This window comes from Myiozetetes cayanensis, unplaced genomic scaffold (assembly GCF_022539395.1).
Source record: "Myiozetetes cayanensis isolate MyiCay16 unplaced genomic scaffold, myiCay2020 scf32, whole genome shotgun sequence".
NCBI classification, from domain to species: domain Eukaryota; kingdom Metazoa; phylum Chordata; class Aves; order Passeriformes; family Tyrannidae; genus Myiozetetes; species Myiozetetes cayanensis.
In genome coordinates this window covers 3,144,269-3,162,770 of record NW_026087544.1, presented here as the reverse complement: position 1 = coordinate 3,162,770, position 18,502 = coordinate 3,144,269, and the positions used below count along the sequence as shown (strand labels likewise).

Here is an 18,502-nt window from a genome sequence, read left to right as displayed (position 1 = left end):
ACTGAGCACCAGACACTGAAGACAAATCCCACACAGGGGCATCGATGCCTGTGTCCCCTCCTGCAGCTCAGGCTGGGGTGGGAGCACCATCATGCTAAACAACAGCCTGGCACTCAGCAGCCTGGACGGGATTTACATCAGCACCGAGTGCTTGGTGGCTTTGTTTGCCACTTTGGGCAACGTGCTGGTGATCTGGGTGGTGAAGCTGAGCTCCACCTTCCAGAACACGACGCTGTACTTCATCGCGTCCCTGGCGCTGGCCGACATCGCCGTGGGGACCCTGGTGGTGCCCCTGGCCATCGTGGTCAGCCTGGGCATCACTGTGCACTTCTACACCTGCCTCTTCATGTGCTGCCTCATGGTGGTTTTCACCAACGCCTCCGTCCTCTCCCTCCTGGCCATCGCCATCGACAGGTACCTGCGAGTGAAGCTGCCGACCAGGTGAGTGCTGCGCCTCCACGGGCCCCTCTGCCCCTGCCCAGCCCGTGCCCCACCTCCCCTGTCCTCCTTAACTTGGCCCTTCTCCAGCAAACAAGTACTTGCAGTGGATGCTTGTGCCTCAAAGCCCCCCTGAGACGAGGTCTGGAGAGCAGGACCCCTCTCTGCAGTGGGTGCAGCACAGAGAGACCCCAGGGGAGCTCACAAAGCTTGGGGTTGTCACTGATCTGAACCATTTAGTTCTTCAGCTCTTTTAATTGTGCAGGATGCTGAGTGCACCATAAGTTTCTTTGGGTTTCTGAGGCAGGTCTTTTAAATAAAATTCCATTTAGTGTTTGCTGAAAACATAGAAGTAGTAACAGAGGTACTAAGGGTTAACTTCAGTCATTCGCTGTTTATATTTGAGTGGAAAAGTAAATAAACTAAAAATGCAAAGCATAACCTCAAGCATCAAAGAAGTCATCATTTCATGGGAAAGGGCCTATTAAATTGAAGAGCAAAAGAACATTTTAGTCCTTCAAGTGCCATAAAAAATATAAAGATGAAGGTATACCCAAAGAAGGTGAGAAATAAGATAGACCTGCTCATAGCAGCAAAGCAGTATCTTGGCAAGAGAAGCACTAAGATCATGGTGAAACAAAAAATAATATGGGTAAAAACATCCAATTATAAACAGGGGAAGTTAAGCCCAATTCTTACTGACACTGCAAAGTAACTGTTACAAATGTCTCAAGACAGCATTTGGTTCCCCCCCCCAAAAAAAAAAAAACAACAATAAACCAATGCTCCTTTTTCTGATAACAAACCTTTAGTATCTGGCCATGTGAGTGCTTGAAACTGTCCTTAACTATTTTAAACACTCCTGTTTTAACACAGCCTGGGTTTTCTGCCCCCACAGGTACAAGAGAATCATGACAGAGAGAAGAGTTTGGTGGGCACTGGGGCTGTGCTGGGCTGTGTCCCTGCTGGCCGCGCTGGTCCCCATGTTTGGCTGGAACAAGCCAAGGGACTCCAACTTCCTCAGGTGCCAATTCATGTCTGTGATGAGCATGGATTACATGGTGTATTTTGGCTTCCTCACGTGGATCCTTGTCCCCCTGCTCATCATGTGTGCCCTGTATGCTGAAATCTTCCACATCATCAGGACAAAGCTGAGTCAAGGCACAACCGGTGTGAGAGGGGCCAGAGCTTTTTATGGGCAGGAGTTCAAGATGGCCAAGTCTCTTGCACTTGTTCTTTTCCTGTTTGCAATATCCTGGTTGCCTCTGTGCATTATAAACTGCATTTCCTATTTTTACCCCGAGTCTCAGATCCCCAAGTTTTGGATGTACTTGGGAATCCTGTTAACCCACGCCAATTCCGCCATGAACCCCATTGTCTACGCCTGCAAGATCAAGAAGTTCAAAAGCACGTACTTTTTAATTTTGAGGACCTATATCCTGTGCAAAAAACAGCCCCAGCTCTTACAGAGCAAACAAGAGACCCACAGTCATAAATAAAGACTGAACCTGCCAGTATAGACCAGACAACTGATAAACCACGTGGCTTTCCTAAGGAACTCATGGAACAACGAAGCAACGTGTAGATCTGAAGGTTACCCTAAAGCTGTATGTGAATATATGTCTTTGTATTCTATCAGTTCAAAATACAGAAGGAAATACTGTCTAGTGTTGAGGTTTTTTGGGGTTTTTTAACATAAGGGTTAGATGAGTTGACTGAAAACCAGGATAAATATGTTCCTTGCTGTTTGTAAGCTCACCACCTCACCGACTGCTCTTACACCCTTTGTCTTCTCTGTCTGTTTAGACTAAACTTGAGTCTGGTCAACTTGTGCTGCAGCCAGGGTTGTCACATTGTCATGAACAATAATAACTATTAGATGGATTTTACATTGTTTCAGCCTGCTGAATCCTCCTGTGACAATCAAAAAAATCCTAGCCTGCAGTTTTAGTTGCCTAGGATGGCACAAAAATTGCACTAATTATTACACCTCAGCTGACACAGCCTCGTTTTAATGAACATGGGTCAAACTGAAAATAAGTCATTAAAGGCCAGGCTACTTTTTCCTCCATCTTTAAATAATTGAAGTTGCCCAGATAAAGCAGAAAAGGGAGTGCATCATCGTGTTACTTATCTTAGAGAGCGTTGGCATCTGCTCCTCTAGCTGAGAGCAGACATCTCATTTCTTATCTGATGTGAAACCTTGTCCCAGGCCAAAGCTCTGCCTCGTTACACAATTCAACTTGATAGATAAACAAGCCAAAGGAAGACATTGCACAAGTACAGCAGAAGTTGGTACAGGATCTCTCATGATCAGTGATGGAAACGATTGCTTTCAGCAGAAAAACAGGTCCCACCTCACGAGCAGGAAATTATCTGTTAGAACGACGCACGGGGGGCTTTGCTGATGTGCTTCTGGTGAACTGAGGACAGAGGGAGCAACAGTGCACCAAATTCCTGGCAGGCTGCCTGACAAACTCCAAGGGAACAAGGCACAGGGATCTGGAGGAAGAACAGAGAGGGGACTGAGAGCAGGGGGAGTCATTCTGCCTTCTGAGAACAAGCTGCGTGGCCCTGCTCTCCCTTCTAACATTTGCAACCAGATGTCAACTCCAAAATGCCAGGGAATATCACAGGCACTGCTGTCCATGCATCCTTCACAGCACCATTTAACCCATGAGCTGTTTCCACTCACCTTCCCAGGGCTGGACAATTTATATCAGACACAGACACACTCAGGCACATTCCTGCTGGGAAAGCTTGTCCTTAGGGAGAGAAAAGTGCAAACACCTTGAGCAGAAACCTCCTGGAGATAGTGAAGATGGGAGAGCCAGAAACAGAGGACACAGAATCCTCTGTTCTGATTAGCAGGTGCACTTGTCACAGATTCCTGTAGCTACAGGAATTTTTAAGAGTTGGCTGCTGGCTGCCATTAAAAAACTGAAAAAACCACTGTGCACAAACCACACTCATCCCTTGTGAAGCTCTTCACAGCTAAAAATACTAAGGAGTAATATGGTATTTTTCTCTGTTAAATAGAACTTGAAGAAACTGCCATGACTGAGATGAGAGCAGAGAGCAGCAAAGACCACAGGTTGTACCAGGGAACAGTCTGTGGCCTGACCCACACCACCACACACCGAATTTCAGAACATAAAAGGGTTTAGACACACTTTTTCACGTGGTTCCCCCGGACCTCCAGCAGCTGCTGGGAGGAGGAGACAGGACAACCCACCGGGGGTGGGAGAGGTGGAGCCCCTGCTCTGCTGACCAGGGCTGGAAAAGCACCAAAGTCCCGCTTTTAAGGAGAATTAAACCAGCCCAGGCACGGCTTGGTGCTGCCATCAGGTGGCACATCCAGCATCGCTCCTCTGAAGCCTCTCCGATGTTTCAGCCTCGGCGCACCGGAGTTTGTAGGACACTTGTTCTGCCCCTGAGATCCCTCTAGAGGGGTGTTTGAACAGCACGCATGCAAATATCACCGTTTTCAGGAAACAGAAATACCTGCAGGAGTCTGGCACTCTCTGGTGACCGCAAACAGGGAGGTTTCTGAGGCCCCGAGGGCTGAGCCAGCAGGAAACTTCGCTCCCGTTCAGCCTTGAGCAGTTGGAGATCCCTGTACTCCCTGGGACAGCAAACCTCCCATCCGTGGGAACATCCTGTGGCTGCTCAGACAGAGTCACTCGTGGCACCTTATCCCCCAGCTGACGACAAAGGGATGATTCTTCACTTTTTACAATGTGTTTAGAACATTGTGGGTAATAACACATGAATGAGAGATTTTGGCTGTCACGCTGGGATCGTGGATTTTGTTTTAGGGGGACCCCATCAGGAAGCAGCATTTGCACACAAACATTTCGCTATGGTCACTTCAATAAGAGAAAATAACTAATCAGAGCACTTGGCAATGAAAAAAAAATATGCAAAGTGCCATGGCTGGTGACTGAAAAGAGAAACACAAGAGCCCAGACATGGATAGATGCAGAGAAACATTTTCATTTCTCAGTTCTCTCTGGTAGCTCAGAAACGGAAACAAGCACAGGGAGATTTCTACAGATGAGGAAATATTGTATTAAAAAAAAAAAAACCCAAACCTTCAAATTGCCCACAACCTTTGGCAATCTGTTTGGAACAGGAGACTTGAATTTCCCCTTGTAACTATAAAAAGAGCTGATGTTACAGATGGCAGCGCTGGCCCCCTCAGGGTGCTGCAGGCCTTGGTGCAACGTTCTGGTGGCTTTTGATGTTCAGAGAGTGGAAAAACATTTTTATTTCTCTTGGAACTTCATCATCACACAGCCAGTGGTGTCTGACTCCGCTGGAAGACCAGAGTGCTGTAGGTAACCTCATTCTGAGGATGGGAAAGAAGCCACAAACATTAAAGTGTTTGAGCACTGCCTGTCAGCAGGAATTTACCACTTTTAGTTTGTCCTCAACACCACACACCATAAACAGTCTGTCCTTACACGTGGGAAATTAATGTACACTATGCTGGTTTATCCCAGTGGTTGGTCTGGCTCAGGATCCTGGGTCAAGTCTCAAGTTTAAGTCAGAACTCCTGATTAACACTCAGGTCTCACAAGCAAGTGACTCTTCTCCCTCCCACCCCCAAATTAATATTCCCCACCCTGTCAAAAAGGTGAAATCTCTGCATCAAGGGTTAGAAATAGCAGTTGTGACCTTTACCTGGGTGTTCCTGGCATATTCCTCGGGTGCTGCCTGGAAGGAAACTTGCTCCTGTAAATGTTGGTGGGATTTCTTGTAATCTAGGAAGGAGAGGGATATGTCTGCACTGTGTTTGGAGAGGCTCAGTGGTGGGTGACAGACACATAACTTGGAAAACCTGTCCTAGACCTGCCCTGCAAAGTGGGCAGTTTGGGGCTGCCAAGTCCCTGCCCACCTGTTGGAAGTGGCCAGGATGAAAGGGACTGAGAATTTAGTGTGACCAGGGTTAGGATGAGAAAAACCCACAACCAACAAAAACCTCCCCAGCTCATCAGGGGCTGAGTTGATCCTCCCATGAAAACAGCCCCTGAGGGGCAGGAATGACCTGTTCATCAGTGCAGGAGTTATTCAAGGCAGACACAAATTTCAAAGTAACTTCTGCAGTTATCATCACTCTGCTGTTACTCCCTCGACTGTGCCACTTACTTTTCCTGAAGAGGCAGATGATGGCATAAACCAGGAGAGTCAGGAGGATGCCAGAGATGAAGGCCAGTGACATGTACAGTATTTCATGGCTGTTGATACACAGAAAATCCTGTCAGAATCCCCACTTTTAACAGAGGTGTTGGAGCATCAGCAGTGCTCAAATTCACCAGACTTTGTGGAGTGTAACCCATTTATCCCAAGCAGGATGAGATTAAAAGGTGCATATCTGCCTTAAGCATCACTAGTGCACAGAGTAGGTAATTGCCATGAACTTTTTAAACCCCCAGGACATCAAATACACGACATATAACCCCTCCCTTGCAGGAGGAGGCTGCAGTCTCAGGGAACCCTGGGTTTGGAGGCAGGAAATAAAGGTGGAGCATTTACCTCTCAAACAAGCATTTAACTTGTGAAGCTTCTAATTCAGTGTGGACAGTGGTGTGGATGGTGGTCGGGACAGTGGTGGGGACGTAGAAGTGGGTAGTAGTGGTGGGAGTAGTAGAAGGGGGTGTAACTGGAACTGAAAGAAAAAAAATAATCAAAACCTGGTTTTAAAACATATAAATTTGCCCAGACAATAAGAACTACATTCAGGCACGTGTCTGCCCAGGGCAGTGCTATTCTGTGTGCAAGACTTCTCTCTATCAGAGGGCTGAAAGTGGAACCACCAGACAGGAAAACGGAGTTGTTCATATCATTACTGTCTCAGGGCAGCCATGCAGTTCTTCCACACAACATCAGCTTAGGCAAGAACACAGCAGCTCAGAAAACTGCTTAAAAAATAAAATACCTGCTAGTTTTGAGGAACGGCCTCCCATTCTCTCCAAGCACTAACGGACAGGAAGAGAAGCTGAAAGGAGGGGAGGGAAAAAAAAAAGTTGTATTTATGTACATATCTATGTAAGCAAAACAAACCTGTCACCCTCTTTTAACTCAAAAGACTAGTTTTAATCCAGTTTTGAGGAATCTTATAAAACTGGCACAAAGCCACACCAACCCAGCAGTTCCTCAGCACCAATCCTGCTTCCCAGTGTCTTGCTCATGGCACACGTGGTCACTACGCCCTGATGGGCACGTCGCCTTCTTCCCCAAAAAATGGAAGATATTTAACAACTAAAAAGCATCCACAGGATTATTTTTGCAAGAGCTAAATCCCAGTCCACTTTATGAACACTTTCATAATCAGTAGCTTCGAAAAGTTCCCCCCTTGATGTTTTCCTTTCTCAACTTAAATTGACTTTTCCCACCAAGGCAGGAACAGTAACTTTCTCCTCAAATTTGGGGGTGGAATCTTGAAAATAGGGCTACAAGATAGGGATTCTTAAAGACAGTCTATTGTAAAATCCCTACCCTGGTATTTCTCACCACATGGTTTGCAATATGCATATTGTGAATAATGTGAAAATACCACAACATGAAAATACCACAACATGAAAATAAACACCCTGTTCTCTGCTGCTGCCACTTTCCCTACTGCACCCCGTTGTTGCCCACATTGCAGAGCAGTCAGACCACAAAGAGCTCCCTGCTTCCAACCCCAAAACTCACGGTTTGTGTTTGCAAGAACCTTAAAGGAACAAGAAATGACCCAGTTCCATCTTACCTCCCACCATGGAAGTGGTGGTGGAAAACTCCCGGAGGGGTCAGTACACCAGTTTAACCACTTGGCTTTGTGCAAAGAAACAGTTAAAAGCTCCAGTGTCATTGAGATTGTGGGGTTACAAAAATGTGGAAGTTGAGCAACTTCACTTTTCTTATTTAAATTATCACAGAACAGGAAACCATGCACCTGCATTCTCTGGAACTGTTGAGCTAAAAAAAGTAAGGCAGATTAAGCTTAGGTTCTTACCCCCAAAGAGCAACTTTTTTGTGCTGTTGGATTGTAAAGTGGAGAAAACTCACTTTTACCCCACTGAGAATTGCAGCAATTCATAAAGAAGCGGGTACTGGGCACACCCCACTCTGCTCACTGCAGTTCATGTACTAAATAAATCACTGCCCAGCACACACAGGATGAATTTATACAGGTCAGTGCTTTGCTCAGCTGGGATACTTGAGTTGTAACAAAACTCTGCAGGGGAAACTTCCTATGGAAGGAAAATGGAAGAGATTTATTCTGTGTATTATAACAGACGTGGAATTATTTATCTTGATGCACAAGGAAAAAAAACCAAACCAACAGCTTTGGGTTTTTTTTTTCCTATGAATCCCACCCTCTAAACTCACTCATTTCCCTGTTTTAAACTGAATACTGAAGTCATGTTTTCCGGTAGCTTTTGACATATTTCCTGCCACGTCACTCTTTTCCCAGAACCAAAACACTTTCATCACTCCCTAAAGCTTTGCTATGTAAAAAAGGAGTTTTTCAGCTCATTTTGAGAACAAGGACATTCATGGAGGGCTCCTCCCAGTCCAGAACCAGGCCAGTGGCAGAACAAATCACCGATTTTAGAAAATGTTTGAAACAACAGCAGGTATCTGTGGGTGGTTTTCACACAGAATTCTAACCCAGAGGTCAGTTTGAGCAGCAGAATTTGTCTCTGTGAAGTTGTGTATCTGATCTTTGCAAGTGTTCATGACCAAACAAGGAATCCAAAACACACACTGTGGCTGCAACTAATCCTCCACTATAAGTGACCCATCCAGCGACTTCAAACACACCCAGGCAATGACTGTTGTTAGTGAAACACAGCAGAGGGGTTGGGTTTTTGTTTGTTTAATGACGTTTTAGGATCATACAGTTTCCACCAGTAAGCACTGAGATGTGTCAGTGGGTTCAGACGAGGTCACACTGCTGCGTGTGCGCCCTTGGACAGCGCCTTCAGGTCCAAGATGCACTTGGCAATGCTCTCCTTTTGCTGCAAGAGAAGGGAAAGCTGCTGTCAGAAGACATTTCAAGCAAAATAGATTATTTTAGATAATCCTTTTTCACGCTTGTGAGTTACAGATTTAAAGGGATGTAGTTATAGCTCACAAAATCAGAGGCTGCAGCCAAACAAGGAGCTGCATTAAAGCAGGAATGGAAGTCTTGGAATCCCAGAATGGTTTGGGTTCAGAGGGAGCTTAAAGCTCATCCAGTTCCACCCTGTCATGGGCAGGGACACCTTCCACTAACCCAGGTTGCTCCAAGCCCCGTCCAACCTGGCCTTGGACACTTGCAGGGATGGGGCAGCCACAGCTTCTCTGGGCAACAAAAGCACACAGTGCTGGGAAGGTTTTCTTTATTTTTGTTCTGTTTCTTTCCTTAAAAACAAAGCCACCCAGAGCCCACCTGCAGACCTTGATCTGCCATGGTCCTACACAGAGAACTTTATGAGTGAGTTCCCTGCCCTGTGAGCTGCACATCTCATCACAGCTCAGCTCTGAGCTGCAGCAACAAATGCTACGCACGATTCTGGTTTAAATCACCGTAAAGCACATAAAAACCAGCCAGTACCTGTTGGGGTGTGATGCTCTGAATAACGTTCTTCTCCACCCACTGAATCATGTAATCCTGTTCCTTCTGCTTCTTTAGGGTCTGCATGGCCACTTGGTAGTCCAGCCTCTTCTTCACCTCGTTGTACACCATCATCAGCCTCTCTCGGTAGTTGGCTTCCAGCAGCATTGCAACGTTATTCTGCACACACAAGTGAAGTCAGCGGGTTGATGTTTGGAAAGAACACAAAGCAGCAGCAGAATGTGTTCTGTAGCAAAAGTGACAGAATCACAGAATGGTCTGGGCTGGAAGGAACCTTAAAGATCATCCATTTCTACCCCCTGCCACGGGCAGGGACACCTTCCACTAGCCCAGGCTGCTCCAAGCCCTGTCCAACCTGGCCTTGGACACTTCCAGGGATGGGGCAGCCACAGCTTCTCTGGGCAACCTGTGCCAGGGCCTCCCCAGCCTCTGAGTAAACAACTCCTTCCTAATCTCTAATCTAACCCTTCCCTCGGTTTTAAGCCATTCCCCCTTGTCCTGTCACTGTCTGCCCATACAAAAAGTCCCTCTCCCTCCCTTTGAGTCTCTGGCTCAGGTGGTGGAAGTGGCCCTGTGTGCAACACACAGACAGCAAATGGTCTGTAACTTGTTTTGGGGTACAAGAGGCTCCCTTGGGCAGGGCAGGCTGCAGGGGGTGGGCAGCAGAGCTGGCACCACGTACCCTCTTTGCATCAAAGAGGTAAGAGCGGCCCTCGACCCGCCACTGCTCCTTCTTCTCCTCCTCAATGGCCACCTGGAGACCCTCGATGGCCTCGTTCTTCACAGCCAAAGCTCTGGCCATTTTCTCCTGCAAGAAGAAACAAGAAAGACCCTTCAGAATCAAAGCCAGGCTCAAGCAAAACAATCTGCAATTAACTTCTGGAACAGTGCATTAACATTTGAGAAATGTCTGTGTGAACTGCCCTGTGCCAGGGCTGAGGTTCAAAGGTGGCAAAGCAGAATTAGGGGTCGCAATCACAGAACCCTTGAATGGTTTGGGTTGAAAGGGACCTTAAAGCTCATCTCATTCCACCCCTGCCATGGGCAGGGACACCTTCCACTAGCCCAGGTTGCTCCCAGCCCCGTCCAACCTGGCCTTGGACACTTCCAGGGATGGGGCAGCCACAGCTTCTCTGGGCCTGCCCAGCCTCTGAGTAAACAACTCCTTCCTAATCTCTAATCTAACCCTTCCCTCGGTTTTAAGCCATTCCCCCTTGTCCTGTCACTGTCTGCCCATACAAAAAGTCCCTCTCCCTCCCTTTGAGTCTCTGGCTCAGGTGGTGGAAGTGGCCCTGTGTGCAACACACAGACAGCAAATGGTCTGTAACTTGTTTTGGGGTACAAGAGGCTCCCTTGGGCAGGGCAGGCTGCAGGGGGTGGGTAGCAGAGCTGGCACCACGTACCCTCTTTGCATCAAAGAGGTAAGAGCGGCCCTCGACCCGCCACTGCTCCTTCTTCTCCTCCTCAATGGCTGCCTGGAGACCCTCGATGGCCTCGTTCTTCACAGCCAAAGCTTTGGCCATTTTCTCCTGCAAGAAGAAACAAGAAAGACCCTTCAGAATCAAAGCCAGGCTCAAGCAAAACAATCTGCAATTAACTTCTGGAACAGTGCATTAACATTTGAGAAATGTCTGTGTGAACTGCCCTGTGCCAGGGCTGAGGTTCAAAGGTGGCAAAGCAGAATTAGGGGTCGCAATCACAGAACCCTTGAATGGTTTGGGTTGAAAGGGACCTTAAAGTTCATCTCATTCCACCCCCTGCTGTGGGCAGGGACACCTTCCACTATCCCAGGTTGTTCCAGGCCCCGTCCAACCTGGCCTTGGACACTTCCAGGGATGGGGCAGCCACAGCTTCTCTGGGCAACCTGTGCCAGGGCCTCCCCACCCTCACTTTTCTCCCTAACACCCACCCATCCCTGCCCTCTGCCAGTTTGAAGCCATTCATACTTTAATAAAACCACTCCTTATTAACTACTACAAAGTCAGATTCTGCTTTCTTTGTTACCTCGTTAAGTTTGTCAGCAAAAGCTGCCACATCAGGCCCGAACCTCTTGACGGCATAAATGATGACTGCCAAGATACAGGCAGATGCCACTGTCTCGTGGTTAACCACATAGATTTCCTTGGAAAGCAGGTAAAGCACCAGGCCAGTTCCCAGCATGTAGGGCCCTAAAGAAAACAAAGCAGCGTTATTTGCACAAGCCATGAAGAAGCTCAATAAATTCAAATACCTGAGAGGGTTTAAGGCTTACAAGAAGATTAGGAAGTTTTCTCTTTTACCAGGACAAATAGCAGAGTTATAAATCCACACAGGGAAAGCTGCCAGGAGGAATCTCACCAGAAATGGAAGCAACATGCAGCTGGCACTGCTGCTTCTGCTCACTCAGAGCAACAGGCAAAAATCCCTATTCAAGTGTTTTGAGGACCAAGAGGTAACCAAATCTTCCTACAAAATCAGGCTCATGGCATTTTTTGCCTTTATTTTAAGTGTCTGACTTCAGAGCCAGGAGTGCAGCACTGGCTTGTCCTTCACAACCTGCACATGCAAAAAACCCTAATTTTCACTAATATTTTACCTTTTCAGCAGCCAGAACTGGTGGACAGAACTACATAACTGAAAATAGTAAAACTAATGCAGAAAAGTTAAGACCTGTATCAGTAAATAGTAAAACAGCCTATATTAACCTGTGACTCCTGTTTTAGGGTAGAGAAACTGGAAAAACTCCTCGGGGATCAAACCATGACGAACTTCTCCTCCTTTCTCAGGCAGGGGTGGCAAAGGAGCCAAACTCTGCTGAGTTGTGTGCAGTTGTCTTGTGGCGTGCAGCACACTACAAACAACAACAAACAGTTTCAATTATGGTTCTTATTAAAAAAATAGACACAAATAATCTCCAAAACCACCCTCAAATGAGGCTCAAACAGATTTCCAATTAAATAAGCAGGTAACAGGTGAGGCACTGGAATAGATTCTCCAGAGGAGCTGTGGCTGCCCCATCCCTGGCAGTGTCCAAGGTCAGGTTGGACGGGGCTTGGAGCAACCTGGGCTAGTGGAAGGTGTCCCTGCCCATGGCAGGGGGTGGAACGAGATGAGCTTTAAGATCCTTTCCCACCCAAGCCATTCTGATTCGATGAAGCTGCACCTCCTTCCAGGAAGTGGGTGGGACTAAATAACCTCCAGAGGTTCCTTCCCACCGGCCCTACTTTGCACTCATGGAGCCTTAGTAAGAAAAATGAAGACAAACCCCCGGAATAACGTTGTTTAAGCACAATTAAGGGCTGGCTTCCGAGAGGCTCCCACAGTACTCACCCCACGGCCACGGGAGGCGGCGGCAGCGCCCTCAGCGCGGCGGGGGCTGGGGGGACAAGAGGGCACAGAGCGCGTCAGGGCAGAGCCCGGCAAACACAGCACCAATCCGCCCCTCCCGCCCGCCACCCCCCGGCCACTCACCGGCGCGGAGCACGAGGCGGGAGAGCATGGCCGGAGCGGGCAAAGCAGCGGGAACCCCCGGGAAAAGCAGCGGGAGGAGCGGCGGGGACGCGACCCCTCGTCCCGGTGACCGCCCGGCCGCCTCAGCGCTGAGATGGCGGCCAAGGGGGGGAACTCTCGCGAGAGCCGCGCCGGGCGGCAGGGCGGGCAGGGGAGGGCGGGCGCTCTCGCGAGAGGAGGCGGTGGCGGGAGACACGTGTGTGTGTGGGGTGGGGGGGGGCGCCCGCCGGCCCCGCTGCCGCTCCCGCCATGGAGGAGCCGCCGCTCCCGCAGCTCCCGCAGCTCCCGCAGCTCCCGCGGCCCCCTCGGGGGACGCGGCGGCCCCGCCGCCCCCACCCCCCGCAGACGGCGAGCCCGCGGCCGGCCCCGAGTGGAACATCCCGCCCAACGCGCCCGCCTGCATGGAGCGGCACCTGGAGCGCGTGCGGTACCGCGCAGGTAACGCTGGGGGGGGGTGAGGGAGAGGGAGAGAGGCGGTGGCGTGAGGAGGGTCCGGGCTGTGCCAGGCGCTCCCCTCACGGCTCCGCCGGGGTGTCTCTCGTTGTGTCTCTCCCGCAGACGGGGCCCTGCTGCTCGGCGCCTCCGGGCTGAACGGGCGCTGCTGGGCCGGCTCGCTGTGGGTGTTCGCCGACCCCCGGCGCGCCCCCAGCGAGGGGTTCTGCACGGCCGGCGTGCAGACCGAGGCGGGGGTGGCCGACCTGTGCTGGCTGGCGGACAGGGGCATCCTGGTGGCCTCCGACTCCGGTAAGCAACGGGGATTCCACCCCCCACACACACACACACGCACCCCGAATCTTCTTCTTTGAGGTGTCACCTTCTCCTGCACCGAGGTGGGTGTGGGTGACCCTCTCCCCATCTCATGGGTGGGTGATCCCCTCCTCTGAGGTGGGTGATCACCTGTGCCTACCTTCACTGAGGTGGCTTTTCCCCCATCCCCTTCACGGGGGTGGGTGTGTCCCCCTTCCCCTCCTCTGAGGTGGGTCACTGTCCACCCTTAACTGAGGTGGGTGACATTCCCCTCCCTCCACTGAGCCGGGTGTCCCCCCTTTCCCCTTCACTGAGTTGGGTGCCACCCTCATTTGGACAAGGGTGGGTGATCCTTTCCCCTCTTCTGAGACGAGTGTCCCTTTCACTGAGGTGAGTGTCCCCCCATCTCCCCAGGTGCCGTGGAGCTGTGGGAGCTGGAGGAGAACGAGACCCTCATCGTGAACAAGTTCTGTAAATACGAGCACGACGACATCACAACGTCGGTGTCGGTCCTGGCCGGCAGCACCCAGGCTGTCAGTGGGGGCAGGGACTTCTGGTGAGTGTCCCCAGCCTGGTGAGTGCCCCAAGCCTGGTGTTTGGTGCCCCAGGGCTGGTGCTGGGTACTGACTGCTCGCTCTTGTCCACAGCGTGAAGGTCTGGGACATCCCTGAGCAGACAGTGCTGCACTCCTACAGAGGTGAGTTCTAAACCACCCCATTGCACTGCTCCTCCTGGCCCCTCACCACCTGCTGCAGGCTGAGCTTCCTCCTGCAGCATCTCCAGTGACCTCCCACCTGCCAAACCTCACTCAGGGCTGTGATTGTATATTTGCCAGTCTGTGAAGTTTCTGCCATAGTTTTATTTTGTTGTTCATTTCTCCCCATGAAACAAATGCTGTAAGGTTCAGTTTGCCTTGCATCCCTGAAGTGTATTTTAGAGTATTTCTTCTGCACTGAAATCTTCCTTCTACTGAGCCATATTTGTTTTGAACAACAGCCCATTTGAGGTGCTGATCCCTGGAGATGTGGTGTCATCATCTCAGGAACAGCAGAGACCATACTTCAGAATCATTGAATCAGGGAACAGTTTCTTCCACATATCCCATACAACCCTTCCCTCTGTTAGTTTGAAACCATTGCCTCTTGCCCTGTCACTGTCTGCCCATAGAAAAACTCCCTCTCCTTTCCATCACACTTTGTTTGATCCTGTCTAGAGAGGCTCCCTCAAGCTCAGGGACCCGTGGTTGGGTTGGGCAGCTCATCACTTTGGTGGGAAGCAGTTGGCTGTTGCTGAGTGGAAGTTACTGGCTGTCTGGGCATAAACTGTTCTTAGTTACACTGCTGTGCCTTCAGAGGTCCTTGGGAATACGCAGGGAAGTTGGATACAACCCCTGAGGCTCTTTATCCTTTTGTGCTTTGGTAGCTCACTCGGCGGCAGTGACATGTGTGGCTTCCTGTCCTGGTAAGGACACTGTGTTCCTGTCCTGTGCTGAGGTAAAGCTCACTCTGTTGTCTAAATCTACCTGGTAAAAATGAGATATAATTTTAGTTATTTACAGGTTAATGCACTTAAAATCCACATCTTGTGTTATTACGAGCTGCATACCTGGGTTATTGGAGCATTCCAGTTTGATAAGTTGATAATCAGCTTAGCAAGATGATTCCTACAGGTCTGTATTGAATTTTGGGAGCTCCTAGTTCTGTCCTGGGTGTGATTGAAGGCTGCAGTTAATGGCAGCATCATTTTAACCCAAAGGAAGAGAAGGGGGTGGTTTTGACTGGAGGTCAGCAGCAGTTCTGCAGTGAATGTGAGTTTATGCCACAAAGACATTGCAAAACCCTTTTTATTCCCTTTGGATTTGTAGGACAACAGAACTTTACTCTGGGACACCAGATGCCCTAAACCAGCTACCCGAATTGGTATGTCTCTGTACACAGTCACTGCTTGTGCATGAGTTTGTGTTGGAAGAAAGAAATTATTTTATGCCTGACTTCTGTATCTAACTCCAAATCTAGTGATGTGATCCTACAAAAGCCTGTTAAAACCTAAGGGGGTTTAACACTCAAAGAAGTACAATAAGCTTAAAATACTTGTCTTATTGCTGTAGCAGAGATGGTACAAAGATATTCCTACTCTGACTCTTTCCACACTCATCCCAATTTCTTCCCTTTGCAGTTTGCAGTGCCTGTAATTACCTCCCTACCTCAATCATGTGGCATCCACAGAAAAGTGACATCTTCGTTTTGGGTAAGAACCTTCACTTTCACCAGGCAGATCAAGCTCTTTTGTTTTCACAGTGACCATTTTGCTAATAACTTCCCTCTCCCTCTCCTCAAGGTGATGAAAGTGGAACAGTTGCACTAGTAGACACAAAGAATCCTGACTCTGCCCTCAGTGCCACCGTGCACACCCGGAGCATCACGGGGTTTGCATTCTCTGCACACAGGTACAGTCTGATACACTGGTGTAGAACTGACTGAATCCCCTTGGAAACCTTATTTTTGGGGTTAAAACAAAAAAAAAAAAAAAAAAAGAGAGTACTAGTAGTCTTTTTATCAAGATTGTAGCAAAGAATAGAGTAAACCGAACAACATCTCACTTTTGACACGTGTGAATATCTGTGAGAACACTTCTGCAGTTTCAGCATTACTGACCCACTCGCTGTGGGGATTTTTCTCATCACAGCCACCTCTGATTAAAGAAGGATCACTTGCTTTCTGACTCTAATAAGAATATTCTTAGTGCGGTGGCAACCTGCCAAACAATGGTGAAAACATTTTTGTAAGATTTTGTGCCTCTTAATTCACTGTACCTGCGTGTGGAGCACTAAGAATCCTACTTTTCATTAGTTTGTCCCTAAAAGTTCGTGTGTTTGATTGTTCTAACCATGGTTTCATCTCTGTCCTCCAGTTCACCCTTACTGGCTTCGATCAGTGAAGACTGTTCAGTTGCTGTTCTTGACTCAGACCTTTCAGAGGTGTAAGTACAGGCAGAACATGTTCACTCCTGTGGCTGTCTTCTCAAATTATTTATCTGTAGAATCACAGAGTGATTTGGGTTGGAAAGGACCTTTAAAATCACCTCATCCCACCCCTGCCATGGACAGGGACACCTTCCACTAGCCCAGGTTGCTCCAAGCCCCATCCAACCTGGCCTTGGACACTTCCAGGGATGGCGAGTCCACAACCTCTCTGGGCAACCTGGAGGTGAAAATATTCCTAAATGGGGGAGCATCATCCCAGAAAGCCTAGCATTTAGGAATTGCACAAGCCCATCAGCTCTCAGGCTTTCATGGCTAACGGAGTGTTGCTGTTTTCCAGGTTCAGAAACCGTTCTCATCGAGACTTTGTAAAAGGCTTGTCCTGGTCTCCTTCAGACGATGCCTTGCTCACTACAGTTGGATGGGATCATCAGGTTTTACATCACACTGTCCCCGTACCGACTGGTGAAACTTCTGGAGTCAACTGTGTAAAAGAATAGTTTTATAAACTCATGGTCCGAGTTCCTTCCTGGCATCACTTTGATTCTGCTGAAGTCGAAGGTGTGTGTGAATTGGAGCGGGGATGGTCTGTTGTGTGGCTAAGAAGGTTCCTGTAGTAATTTTGAATTAGGCCTAAGTTAGTTACAAAGCAAGCTTTGCCCTCTCCTCAGGAGTGCTTCTATAATAGCCAGGAAAAAAAAAAAAAAATTGGCTTCAGGTACAGAGGAGACTTGGAGAGATGGGGAATTAGGGGTAATGAAAAATAAACTTAAGTCAAAAAGACTTGATTCCTCCCTCAGTTCTCCAAACCACCCATAGGTGTGAGAGCCTTGCCCTTGAGCAAAGTTCTTTGCTCTGAATGTTAATTTTTCCCAGTGGGATGGGAAGACACGTTCCAAGTCAAAGACTAGAAGGGTTCCAGTGTTGTCCTTAATGCAGCACTTGGTTTAGAGCATTGGGCTTCAGTACCAGTGTGGATCCTGTGGTGAGCACTGGTTGTGCACTGGTATCAACACCGGTGCTTGGTGTCAGGGGTCTTGTACACTGTAAAATGAGGCTCCCAGCTGTGGCCCTGTAATTAAACACCTTTGTCATGGTGCTGAAATCCTGGGACCTGTGATGCTCAGCACGTGCTTGGCCCCAGGGCCAGTTAAAGGGACTGAAAGCCAGAAGTGAGCAGTTGCTGTGCTGTTTTGACACCGTATTTCATCTCCTCTGGGCTGAAGGCGACTTAACTCAAAGATAAGACCTGTGAACAAACGGTTTCTGTAAGGGAAAAACTGGACTAAGGACTTCAGTTGCCATTTGCTTGCTCCTGTAACAGACTCTGCTTAGTGATAAACCAGACTCCTCGTGCACTTGTGATGAGTGACTTCTGTGCCAGCGACTGGGGGGACACAACATTCCCAGAATCCCCAAAACAGACTCCACATAACCCCTAGAGGTGGTTTTTTTGTCATATATCACATCCATTTCTAACTAAACTGTTTCCCTGGAACATATTTAACTGAGAAAAAAAACCCCTGTCATTGCTCTGCATGAATTGCTGCTGCTCTAGATATGGCTTGGTCTGGCCTAGTATCTCCTAGACAGAATTAAGCAAGTCCTGACTAATGAAACAAAAATACTGTTGAAATGAATGTTAACCACTGGTTCTTTAGCATGATAGCAACACTTAAATGTACACTGCTTCCAGTGTTTATCCCTGCATACTTATAGGTTTAGTTGTGCAAAGCCCACACTTAATTTTTAGGCAGACTAAGCTTTCCCAGGCTCTGGACTTTTCTCATAGTCTTTGTAAACCTCGCTGCTTTTTTAATTCCCGTGTCATGCAGGTGTTTACAGAGCAAACCTCCTGTTCTAGAGCAGTGTATGACAAGGAAAATGATGATAAAAACTGACACGTTTCCTCAAAAAATACCCTTGGAACCACAGAGTTCCCTGTCGGGGACCTCTGATGCTGTACTGAAACAGGTCTTGTGCTGGTTCTGAAAAAGTTGTCTTGGAAGATGGTTTTTAAATAAATCACAGTTTTCATTTGTAACTGGGTTTCAAGTTTCACTGGGCCAGTTCTGTAGCACTGAAGAGCCAGCTGAGATCATTCTCACTGTTGAAGTTGTGGTTTCAGTCCCTGATATTAAAACTGTTCTTAAATAAATTATCACTGTATTCCTGTTTAATGCCAGGGTACTACAGTTCTTCAGCGCTAGTTCAAGGCAGGCTCTGTGTCCTGCTTCTTT

General features: G+C 48.4%; 4 protein-coding genes across 5 annotated transcripts; 2 read left to right on the top strand and 2 right to left on the bottom strand.

Moving 5' to 3' along the window:
* The first annotated feature begins 33 nt into the window (after nt 1–33).
* On the top strand, nt 34–2,081 carry ADORA3 (adenosine A3 receptor). The gene is made up of 2 exons (XM_050326716.1): nt 34–441; nt 1,337–2,081. The coding sequence occupies exons 1-2, from the start codon at nt 92–94 to the stop codon at nt 1,935–1,937; spliced, it is 951 nt and encodes a 316-aa protein (XP_050182673.1). The 5' UTR covers nt 34–91; the 3' UTR covers nt 1,938–2,081.
* On the bottom strand, nt 2,075–8,145 carry CUNH1orf162 (chromosome unknown C1orf162 homolog). Of its 2 annotated transcripts, XM_050326731.1 has the most exons (6): nt 7,193–8,145; nt 6,380–6,439; nt 5,977–6,109; nt 5,590–5,678; nt 5,125–5,204; nt 2,075–4,789 (listed from the first exon to the last, which is right to left on the bottom strand). In XM_050326731.1, exons 2-6 carry the CDS (start codon nt 6,405–6,407, stop codon nt 4,730–4,732), a joined length of 390 nt encoding a protein of 129 aa, XP_050182688.1. In that variant the 5' UTR covers nt 6,408–6,439; nt 7,193–8,145; the 3' UTR covers nt 2,075–4,729. The 2 variants fall into 2 exon arrangements, with proteins under 2 accessions (XP_050182688.1, XP_050182686.1); XM_050326729.1 differs by having other exon boundaries at nt 6,380–8,145.
* Nucleotides 8,146–8,289: 144 nt separating this feature from the next.
* Nucleotides 8,290–12,648, bottom strand: ATP5PB (ATP synthase peripheral stalk-membrane subunit b). The gene is made up of 7 exons (XM_050326722.1): nt 12,497–12,648; nt 12,356–12,401; nt 11,731–11,876; nt 11,051–11,214; nt 10,450–10,575; nt 9,026–9,205; nt 8,290–8,447 (listed from the first exon to the last, which is right to left on the bottom strand). The coding sequence occupies exons 1-7, from the start codon at nt 12,522–12,524 to the stop codon at nt 8,376–8,378; spliced, it is 762 nt and encodes a 253-aa protein (XP_050182679.1). The 5' UTR covers nt 12,525–12,648; the 3' UTR covers nt 8,290–8,375.
* A 136-nt stretch (nt 12,649–12,784) lies between these two features.
* WDR77 (WD repeat domain 77) lies at nt 12,785–18,442 on the top strand. Its single transcript, XM_050326714.1, is given in 11 exon segments — nt 12,785–12,826; nt 12,829–12,973; nt 13,094–13,279; nt 13,697–13,838; nt 13,930–13,979; nt 14,705–14,775; nt 15,147–15,201; nt 15,458–15,529; nt 15,620–15,728; nt 16,193–16,261; nt 16,603–18,442. Coding segments are annotated over 11 exon segments (1,101 nt in total). The 3' UTR covers nt 16,763–18,442.
* Nucleotides 18,443–18,502: the final 60 nt, after the last annotated feature.